An 11,933-nucleotide genomic window follows, 5' to 3' on the forward strand; every position below is an offset into this window, starting at 1 on the left:
ATATTATTCAAGAAATTCACTATTCATTATTTATTAAATGTGTCAAATACCCTAAATCTATTTTATTCCTAAACGGTTCAATTCAATTTATATATATATACACACACATATATACACATATACATATATAGGCACATATATGTATATATATAAACCAACTATATATACATATGTGTATATATATATGCAAATTTTTTTCATGGATACTCAGCCAATTTTTTTAATTATTACCATACTACCACTCTTAATTGTTTGCCTCTCCTAGGATAGCAGAGTGCTCTTGGTCTTGCACTCTTGAGCAATGAGAGCTAAAACAACATGTCTGCTTTATTCAGTTTGAATGGGGCTTATTAATATGTTTAGTATATACCCAACTGGCTGCTGAACAGCCCACTCCATACATCCCATTGAAACTAAACATCTTTTCCTCCATGCTTGCTCTTCCTGACTTTCTGTTGTTAACTGATTAGCCATTCTCTATCCAGTTACCTGAGCCAGAAACCTCGGCACCTTTCAAACTTCTTTTATAGTTTTAAAATAATTATAAACTTACAGAAAAATTGCAAGAATAGTATAAAGAACTTCTGCTTTCGCCCAAATTTCCTGTTAACATTTGCTTTATCATTTTCTTTATGTAAGCTATTTACGTTTATATTTATTTACAGTATTTATGTATACTTTTTTCCTGAACCATTTGAATAGGTTGCAGATATGAAGCCTCATTACCTTTAATACTTCAATATGTGTTTTCTAAAAACAAAAATATCTCCTATGTCACTAGAGTATGGTCATCAAAATCAGAAAATTCATATTGTTAAAATACTACCATCTAATCCAGAGACCCCATTCAAATTTTGTTAGTTGTCCCAATAATATCTTTATAGCAAAACGATTCAATTCAGAATCATGTATTCCACTTAGTTGTCATGTACCTTAATTCTCCTTCAATCTAAAAATGTTCTTTAGTTGTTCCTTTGTCTTTCATGACCTTGATCCTTGAAGAGTACAGGTCTATTCTTTTGTAGAATGTACCTTAATTTGGGACATTTGGGTTGTCTGATTTTTCCTTATGATTGATTCGGATTACACATTTTTGGCAGGAATGCCACAGAAGTGTGTTCTAAGTGCCCCTAACCAGGAAATACCCGATGCTGATTTGTCTCATGACTGCTGATGGTAACTTTGCTCACCAGTGCCAGATTTCTACACTGTCAAATTTCTAATTTTTTCTGTGTAATTAATAAGTATTTGCTGGGGAGATGCTTTGAGACTATATAAAAATCACATGACTCTTAATACTCTCACCTTCTAGTTTTAGCATACACTGATGATTCTTGTCTGAATCCACTGTTACTATCATGACTGCCAAATAACGATGTTTCTACTTATAACACTGTCTACATTCATTACATATAATTGGCATTTTTATGTAAGGAAGAGCTTTTCTTTATCCTGATTTTTCAAAAAAATCGTTTATTCATTTTAGTATGGGCTGAAATATTCCTATTTTATTCAGCGGACTATAATCCATTAACATTATATTGGTGCTCAGATTGACCCAGATGTGGCCAATGGGGGCTCCTTCACGCTGGCTTTGTGCCCTTTTGATATGTTTCTTCCTTCTGCGTTCACTTCCTTAATTTCTGGTGCAACAAGATTTTTCAGGCTCCTATTCTAAAATCAACCATTTCTCCAAGGGACCCAGTTACTTTTAGTGAATAATAGTGTTCAGAAACCAAGATTTAGGCACATGTGCTCATTGCTTCTAGCATACCATTACTCTGAAACCCTTTCAGCAGATAGAGCTAGGAAGAGCATAATAGATAGATATGCACACACCTATACAGACTTTCCTCTATATTTATTTCTACATGTGTTTATGTATATATTGAAAACTATAGGTTTACACTGACATATTCAATTCCAATCCAACATCACCACAAAGGTCATTGTGGAATTCCTCCTCTCTCAATTTGTAACTTCCTTCTCTGTCAGTGAGAAACCTGGCTCCCATTAGACCCAACATATTTATTTCCTCACTCCCCTTTCATGCTTGCCACCTCTTTACTTGCCAAGGGGAAGGCGAAACAGTTGGTCATCGTTTTTTATTATTTCTTATCATTCATTCTTCCATCCAATCAATCACTAAGTCCTGACATTTTTACCTCCTAAAAATTTCTCGAACTGATCCATTTCTCTACATTCTGATTTTTCTTAGCCTTGACCATACCACCTTTGTCTCTTACATGGCTTACAGCAATGCCATCTTAAATGGTATTCCCAGATCTAGATTTGCTTCCTTCCTGTCTGTTCTCCACCCTGCAGTCAGCGTTATCTTTATGATATTAAAATTTGAGAATTTCACTCCATAAAATTCTACAGTGGTATTGCATTGACCAGTACTGTCTGGGTCTCTTCACAGCCTGTTTAACTATCTTGTTTTGTTTCCTCCAAAAGACCCTAGACTCATTCTCTACCTTTTAGTTAGCCAACTTGAATTTTTTTTTTTTTTTTTTTAGTTCTGTATTATACCAAACTTTCTTTTAGTGAACACTATACGCCACCTTCTTCTACCTGGAAACCCTTCCTAACCTGGACAACTCTACACATTATTTTGGTTTTTGCTTAAATGTCACTTCTGCTACAAAATATTCCCTGACCTCCCCACCCCACTGCATCTCTGCATGCTACTGTAAAGGCAGAAGCAAGAAATGATAACAGGGTTACACATCCGCAAGTCTGGGAATTGTATTCTGAAACTAAAACCCTACTAAGAATGAGCAGCCAGAGTCATAACTTCCCTTTGGAAAAGCAGGTACTTAAATGCAGTTGTGAGGACAAATGAAAAGTACATAAAACACCTACAATGCATAGCTCCTAAAAGGAGCTCAATATATGTTATCCATTATTCACTCAACAAATGTTCATGAAACGCCAACTATTTCATAGATACTGTGGTAGATACTGGGGATAGAAAAAATACAATGTAAACTATGAAAATATAGAATGAGTATGCAAAGTCTAATATACGGAATGAATATCCAAAGTCTAATAAGGAGTAGGAGTATTTGAAGGAGTCAGTCAACCTGCTTAAGATTCGAAGGATGGACAACATTTGACTGTGATATGCAGTAGTGTAAAAGGAGGAATTTTCAGGAAGAGAGAACAATATGTGTAAGGACAGGGCGTGCAAGGCTATGGATTGTTTTTCATAGTACACATAATTCAATGTTGCATAAAACTGCATGATACACATGATTCAATATTGCATAAAATTGGAACAATAAGCTAATGAGAGATGAAATTAGTCAGGGAGATGGAGCATCTTGTATCCTAGGCAAAGTAATCATTTTCTCTTACAGGTTGCCTTTCAAGAATTTTCAGCAAGAGAGAGCCATTATCCGATTTACATTTTTAGTCAGGACATTCTGATAGCAGTGTGGGGAATTTTAAGAGTCAAAACTGGAGTCACAGGACTGGTAAAGCGCCCACCTGAGGAATTTAAAAAGAGAGAATGAATATGCTTTGGTATAAGATGCATTTAGGATACTCTACAGTTCTTACTAAAACACTGGGAGCAAGTGTTTGACACTTGATAGTGCAAGATTACAGCAAGATAGTGGTGGCTTACAGCAAGATAGAAATCTAGGAGAGTAGGTTTAGAATGCAAAGTTGAACAGCTCAGTTTGGTACACAGCGGATTAGTAATCTTTCTCGTTGCTTCCTCAAAGGATTTAGGGAAGCACATGGCATAGAGATATAGTTTGTAAGGTGTGGCAATGCCAGTGAGAATGGAAGAGCTGGCCTCCATAAACTCTCTCTCTGTACAAACGAAGCAACAGGTTACAGCGCGTGGCTGTAGGTACAGGAAATGGCGTGTATTCATGAGTCCACGAGTAGCGCAACTAGTATTTTTCCAGCCCTGGTGACTCACAGCTGAAGATGGCGCCTGCGGCAGAAATCAGAAAAGTGGGAGGGAGCATTAGGTACAGAAAAGTATGGCGTTTTAACTTTTGTTTTCCACACACAGGGAGATAGCTCTAAAGGAATCGTGCATAATTTTTTCTTAAGATTTTGTCTGTAGTACAACTTCATTTTCCACGCTTTAAAATCATGTTTTCTTTTGTGGGCGCGACCGCGTGGGGAGTGACAAATCTGTTTCTTTGCCTCATTCATTCATTTTTTTATTTTGGGCGACTTCCATAACAGCCTCCCCAGTTTTCCTTTGCCCCGTCAGTTTTTCCCTGCGCTTGCTACAATTCTAAGGCGGAAAGAGTATTTTTGGAGGTGAGGGCGGCGAAGACTCAAGCTCCGTGGGAGCACCCCCGCATTTCCGACTCCCTTCCCGCTCGCACGGCCTCGGAGGCTGGAGGCCCGTAAGGTCCCCGAAGCGCGCGCCCACCAACAGCCTGAGGGCCCCGGTGCAGGCGCCGCGCGGCCCCTTCTCCTGGGCGGAGGCGAAAGCAGTGGCGGCGCGGGGGCGGGGGCGGGGCCGCGGTCCGGGCCTAGCCCGCGAGACGCGTCGGTCGCCATGGGAACGGCGGTGTAGGCAAGCGCTGACGTCAGCAGGCCGCGAGTTGTCCGCACTGCGGCACATAGCCGTGGCTTGCTCTCCGAACCCGGGTCGCTGGCGGGTAAGGTGGCTTCGTGGCCGCCTCACTTAGCGCCCGCGCGGCTGGGCGCGGGGGAGTCGATTTGCACTGTTCCGGGTTTGGGCGGGACGGACGGTTCTGCCTACTCCTCCTCTCCGTAAGTACCTCGTGGGTTCGCTGGTGGCGGGAGCGCGGGCCGGGGTGCTCGGCCTGCCCGGCCCTCTCCGGGGCGGCGTGTCGGGGCTGCTGGAGTCCGAGAGCGCGGGGGCTGATCGCGGATTGACCGGGGAGCGTGGGCCGGGTGTCCCGGAGGAATGCGATTTCCCGGAGTCCTCAACGTACTTTTCCGCTTCTTTCACTGGTCTCGGTGTCTCCGGAGAGTTGAGCATGGTGTTCCGATAGGGAATTCAATCTTTGCCTTTCCTACTCCCGATTCTTGTTTAAATGCTTTTAAATCAGATGCGTACTGAGTGTGTTTATTTCCTTTTAGAGTGTCATCCTGGGGCTGAATCTTCAACCTGTCAAAGCCTACTTAATTACGTCTGAGAAAAGGTGATCAATTTGTTAAACTTATAAGAGCCAGATTATATTAATAGGGTTGTTTCGAGATGCATAAAAATAGAATAAAAATGTAGACCATTTAAGCATCCTTATCAAAGGTTGTGCTGCGTTTGGCATTCCTGTGAAAACATCTAATGTGAAAATAAAGTTTTTCCCTTTTGAGAAAGAGATGCCAACAGTTTTTTCACCTGTTGCGTTAGCAGTTGCTGTTATTGCTTGGATTAGGAGGAAGATTGCTTCTTATGAGTACTCTGGGAAATTTTTTAAAGAATGCTTGAAAAAATTAAAATACCAAAAGTGTTTTTAAACCATACTTAGTATCTTGTTTATGAAGAATAATATTTATGAAGTTAGAATCTTGTGTACTTGTGAAGAATCTTGTTGATCTATTCATTGAATTTTGTGTACAGGATTTTTGTTTGTCTTTTTTTCCCTTGCGATAACATTTGGTTAAAGAGGGAATTGTCATGCCTCTCAATTTTTTCTCCCATTGATATTGAGTCACATATTGGCTGATAATCAGGTGGTCTGTAAAATAAAATGAGATGAGGTGTAATCCATTTAATTTTCCTACATAGTATCTCTTAGAAGCTCCTGTGAAAGGGTTTGTGAGGGAGAAGTTGTAAAATAATGGAATATATAAGATTCGGAGGTGTCTTTTAAAGTCCGACCTGAATTTTCGCAGATAATGTTACTAATTAAATATTAGTCATTAATTCTATCATATGTTTGCTGTAGTACACATTAAGATTTAGGGATGGCTGAGCGCAGTGGATCAGGCCTGTAATCCTAGCACTTTGGGAGGATCAAGAGTGGGTGGATCACTTGAGGTCAGGAGTTCAGTATCGGCCTGGCTAATGTTGGTGAAAACCCATCTCTACTAAAAATACAACAATTAGCCGGGCGTGGTGGCGCACACCTGTAGTCCCAGCTGCTAGGGAGGTTGAGGCAGAGGAATTGCTTGAACCCAGGAGGCGGAGGCAGCAGTGAGCTGAGATTGTGCCACTGCACTCCAACCTGGGCAACAGAGCAAGACTTTGTCTCCAAAAAAAAAAAAAAAATTAAAGATGATTTCTATAATGTATTTGCTGTGTTATTAAATAATATTAGTATTTATTCAGTTGTGTATTAAGCTATTAACAGTAAATAATTCTATGATTTATGTATTTTATTAATAATTACTTATTTTTAATACAATAATACTGGACATAAAGTAATTTTATTGCAGTGTACTCATTACTTTGCTTTTTGGTATTTTCTCCTTGCAGTACTAAAACAGGTGCCATTTTAAATTCCCAGACAAGGAAAAACCAAGGATTAGAAATTAAGTAGCTTACCCAATGCCACACATCAGTAAGTGGTGACACTGGAGGTCAAACCTGAGTCTTTTTTACTCTAGGACCGTTGCTACTGCTTCGCTTTGCTTTGCTTCTCGTGTTTTCTCTTCTCCTCTCTCCTCTTTTCTTTCATAGTGGCAGATACATAACTATAGAGAGCATTGGCGTGGCCTCCAAAGCTAGCAGTTTGGTGGGAGACAGAACATTTAACCAGGATGAAAATTCAGGGCTGAGGTAGAGGGAGTTACAAAGATTCAGGCACCCTGGGAGCATAGAAGAGAAGTGCTTCACTGCCCTTCAAGGTGCGAATGCTCTCTAGAGAAGATACTTGCCTTCAAAGGATAATGAGGAGTTTGTTAGGGTGACAAAGGAGGAAGGACATTTTTCAGGAGAGGGGATATATGTGTAATGATACAAAAGCAAGAGAGGACGTGGCACATGTGAAGGCCTGGAGGTAGTTTCACATGGCTGGAACACAGTGTATGGTGTGAAGGGGACATTTCATAAATGGCCTTGGACCTCAATGGTAAGGACTTGATATTTTTTTCAGTGTGTGATTGGGAGCTAGTGAAGAATTTTAAGCAAAGAAATGACACCGTCACATTTGAATTTTAGAAAATTACACTGATTGCTGTGTAGATGATGATTTATTTTTTAAAAGGGTAAGGTGATAGTGGCATGGAAACAATCTTAAAACAAACAGCATAATCCTTCCACAGTGTTTTTGTCCCAGAGTTACTGTCTCATGTCACTGCCTTTAGGGGTGGTGAAAAGACAGTTGGAAGAATTCTGTAAAGAATTGTCTACATGTCCCTTCTACAGGGGTTACCTTCCATTCACCCCTTAACCCCAGCCTGCTAGGTTTCTGCCCCTCCATAAACAGCTTTGACACACGTGACTTCCTTCTTGCAGATTCAGTGGACTTTCTTCAAAACCTCCAGCCCCTTTTGATGCCACACAGTATATAGGCTACATCTCCTTTAAAACTCTTTCCTTCTGTAATGCTTCTGTCTCCCAGTTTTTTACCTGTCTCCCTGATTTTACTTCATATTGTGGGCTCTCAGGATTCTCATTGGCTTTTTATTTTCTTGCAACTATCATATTTATAAATAACTCCCAAATCTTCAGCCTAGGGTCTCCCTGCTGGATTAATAGATTGCCTAATAAACATAATATGATTATATACATAAACACAGACACACACATGTGACAGTAATAACAATTGTTCTTTTTGAAGGGTTTGCCATGTGCTAGGCATTGTGCCAAGTATTTTACTTGCATGTTCTCATTTAATCTTTATAAAAACACTGAGTGATTTATTATTGTGAAAGATTAGGAAATTGATGTCCCTAGAGATGAATCTGCTGGCAGGTAGAACTGGTATTTGGATCCAAGGATCTGACAATGGAAGCTGATGCTTGTAGCTGCTCAGTGCCCTTCAGATACCCAACTCAACATGACCCACACTAAGCTTAGTGACTGCACCCTAGCAAGTACCTGTTATAATTATAGCTAACATTTATTGTTGCTGCTTCTGTCTGAGGTACTGTTGTAAATCATTTAACCCTTACAACAACCCTTTGAGTCGGCACTGATAGAGTGTTTTACAGATGAGGAAGCAAAAGTGACACAAGTGACTATGGAAACTAATTCTAGGACATGGATTTTAAACTACTCTCCTGTACTGCATTATATTACAGTTTAATGGTACTACTAACCTACTTATTCTAGTTCTAGAAACATGGGAATCACCTCCGATTCTTTCTCCTGCCTCTTCATTAGTTATTTAATCTTTCCAAAATATTATCTCACTCCATCACCCAGGCTGGAGCACACTGGTGCAGTCTCGGCTCACTGCAACCTCCACATCCCAGGTTCAAGCGGTTCTCCTGCCTCAGCCTCCCCAGTAGCTCCACACCTAACTAGTTTTTGTATTTTTAGTAGAGATGGGGTTTTACCATGTTGGCCAGACAGGACTCAAACTCCTCATCTCAAGTGATCTGCCCGCCTCATCCTCCCAAAGTATTGGGGTTACAGGCATGAATCACCATGCCCGGCAGGCTTTTTTTTTGATGAATCACAGTCATAATATTGTTCAGCTTTTTCCCTGCCTATTAGATGACTGTCAAGTAGTATAAATATTAAATTTTTGTTTGTTTTATGATTTTTCTACTTACATGCTCTCAGGGATGCTGTCATTGTGCTTGCCTTTGCAGCTTCTCTTTCTAATTTGATATAGACTAGAAAGTAGAATACGAGTTATTAGGTTCATAACTGCTAGAAGGAGTAAATACAGGCTCCTATCACTAAAGTATAGGAGTTTTTACTCCATGGATTTAGTGATGTCTGTTTTGTTTGGGTACCACATGGTCGTTCCCTAAATTAACTGACGTAGTTAGGTATGTTTACATAATCATTCCTTTCTTTTTAGAATTTCTTAGACATTTCTGCAAGAGGAACATGAATGTGGATCTCCAGGGAATTGGAGCATTAACCAATAATGCTTTGGGCCCAGTGTGGTGGCTCACACCTGTAATCCCAACACTTTGGCAGGCCGAGGTGGGCAGATCACATGAGGTCAGAAGTTCAAGACCAGCCTGGCCAACATGGTGAAACCCTGTCTCTACTAAAAATACAAAAATTAGTTGGGTGTGGTGGCACACACCTGTAATCCCAGCTACTTGGGAGGCTGAGGCAGGAGAATCGCTTGAACCTGGGAGGTCGCAGTGAGCCGAGATCATGCCACTGCACTCGACAAAGGGAGACTCCATCTCAAAAACAAACAGACCAATAATCCCTGAACCAGCTTTTCTTCTTTTTTTTTTTAAACACTCTTCAGTTTTAGTCTCAATAACATGCATATTACGTTCTAAGTGTTCTAATGTGAGAATTAATATGTTCATTTTAGACACCCGCATTTTTTAATAAAACGGGCAATTTAGTAATATACAATCTGAGTTTAAACACGGTTTTGAGTAGTTCTGACACACAGTAATACACATCCAGGTTTTATTAAAGAAAGATGGTACACTTATTTGTACTACCCTTCTCTATTGTAGCAGAATTTTCAATGGCAGACACAGAGGTATTTAAATTCACTGTCTGTGAGTATGCTGCCCACAAACATGCTTTAATGTATTAGTGAATGCTCTTAGGAAAGTCAGTCCTGAGATGGAGTTTGGTTTCTTAAAAGTGTGTTGAAATGTTCATTAATATATTGAAACATTTTAAAACGTTTTTTAACATACCACGTTAGACGTTCACTGCCTTCAAAATGTTTTTTTTGTTGGTTTCAAATATATAAATGCTTTCTTCATATATGATCCAGTTTGTTTCCCTTGATTTTAGGGCCCTACACTGATTAAAATGTACCCAAGTCATAAGCATAAGGTTGGGATAAGGGAACATTGATTTATTGTTATACACTTAATGAAGTAGTGGGCATACAATGGCATGATCTTGTGTGAATGTTTTATAATTTTTATTTGAGAGTTCCATATTACAAATACATCGTCTTTGTTTCGATAGGATCCTGATTGAGTCAATGCTTTACATTCTTAGTCCTCTGCATAAAGCTGAGAGATGCCTGCTGGTAAGACTTTCATGAAATTTATGTATAAAATTTATATTTTATACATTTACTTTTAAGTTTGGTTTATTTTAAGGGATTCTTTAACAGATCAATGAATACGGTAGATGTCATTGACCAAATATACTACATTTAAAGATACTTATTGGTTTTGTATTCAGTTTTCCGTTTAATGTTGTGATTAAGGTTAGTATGTATTTAATGGATGGTAGTTTGGGACTCAGCTGGACAAGGTAAATACTGATTACAACATAGGGTTAGTTTTTATTTTTTATCGTCAAACTTGAATGTTTTACTCCACCACAAGCATTGGCAATCTTTTCTAAAAGGACCAGCTAGTAAATATTTTACGCTTAGTCTCTGCTATAACTACTCAACTCTGTGTCTGTCTCTGTTTTAAAGCATGAAGGCAGTTATAACAATTCTTAATCAAATGGGCATGTCTGATTTCCATAAACCTTTACAAAAACAAGTGACTAGCCTGCAGGCCATAGTTTGCCAACACTTGCTCTAGAGCACCCATTCATTCAGCGTTTATTAATTTAAAACATAATGACTGAGTATGTACACTATGTCAGACCTCATAATTGTTGCTAGGGATGTAGTTATGGGGGAAACAGACGATATGTTTCTAATAATTACACAATTTCCATTTGGGTTAAGTGCTGCGAAGGAAGAGAACAACCTGCTATGTGAGAAAGATGAAAATTTAGATGAGTTTGTCAGGAGATGTTTTATTTACAGACAGCATTTAAACTAAAGACAGGTTAACACCAGCCAGGTGAGGAGTTAGAGGAAGTTTGCCTCAGAAACAGCTTCACGTGGGAAGGAGCTTGTTGTGACGGAGGAGCTAAAGGAAGGGTATTATAGCTAGAACATAGGCATCTAAGAGGGTATTTGTCTTGACTTGAAGCCCTGCAGATAGATCAGGAGGTATGGAACCCTATAGGGCATATAAAAGACTTATTTTATCCTAAATGAAATGGGAAATTTTCAGGGGCTTAAGCATTATCTTATTGATGTTTTAAAGGAAAAACCTGTTAATGTTTGTGGACTACTGATTACAGGCTAGGCAGACCTTAGCCATTTTCATGCAAAATGATCTTTGACATAAGATAATTGTGATTTTACAGATAAGGAAAATTAAGTTTAGAGATGTTAAGTAACTTGTCTAGAGCCACATAACATGTAACTAACAGTGGTAGATGCTACTATTTATCAGAAATAAAAAGTCAACTTGGCAAAGGAGACTTTTAGAGTGAGTGGCCAAAAAGGTCAGAGGGATACAGGTGAACGTTGTGATCACTAAAGTCAAAACAAAAAGTATTTTAAGAAGGAAAGACTGGTGAGTTTTTCTAATGTAGCTAGAGAATTCATGCCGGTATTTACAAGACTTTATTTCTTAACATAATAGTAGTGTAGATTATGTGTTATAATAGAGTCGTTTATAAAATGACATGACTCTATCTTTTGTAGCTGAGAGTGAAGCAAAAGTAAAAACCAAAGTTCGCTTTGAAGAACTGCTTAAGACTCACAGTGACCTAACGCGTGAGAAGAAAAAACTGAAGAAAAAACTTGTCAAGTGTGGAGAAAACATCTCAGTAAGTAAATGATCATTGGGTAATGGTGATTTACATATCTGCATAAAATGCAGATATGACTGCATTTCATGTTAAAATTCTAAGGAGTTTGGAAAATTAAAAACACTAACACTATGTCATGGTCAATAACACATGGTAAAATAAAGTTTACATTAGAATCAACATCACTGTGGAAGTATTGAGTTCATTCTTGAGTGCTGTCCTACAGGAAGAACACACACACAGTGGGGAGAATGATCGGAGATAGTGGGGA

The 11,933-nt window shown here is 39.1% G+C and overlaps 1 protein-coding gene across 1 annotated transcript in view; it reads left to right on the top strand.

The window, feature by feature from the left end:
- The first annotated feature begins 10,447 nt into the window (after positions 1-10,447).
- The window catches only part of AHI1 (Abelson helper integration site 1), a 248,465-nt gene continuing 246,979 nt past the window's right edge, over positions 10,448-11,933 (top strand). Inside the window, exon 1 of the mRNA XM_011991473.1 lies at positions 10,448-11,680. Coding sequence (XP_011846863.1) covers positions 11,537-11,680 — 144 coding nt within the window. The 5' untranslated portion in view covers positions 10,448-11,536. The remainder of the gene's footprint in view (positions 11,681-11,933) is intronic.

The sequence above is a fragment of the Mandrillus leucophaeus genome, unplaced genomic scaffold (genome assembly GCF_000951045.1).
Source record: "Mandrillus leucophaeus isolate KB7577 unplaced genomic scaffold, Mleu.le_1.0 Scaffold396, whole genome shotgun sequence".
NCBI lineage: Eukaryota > Metazoa > Chordata > Mammalia > Primates > Cercopithecidae > Mandrillus > Mandrillus leucophaeus.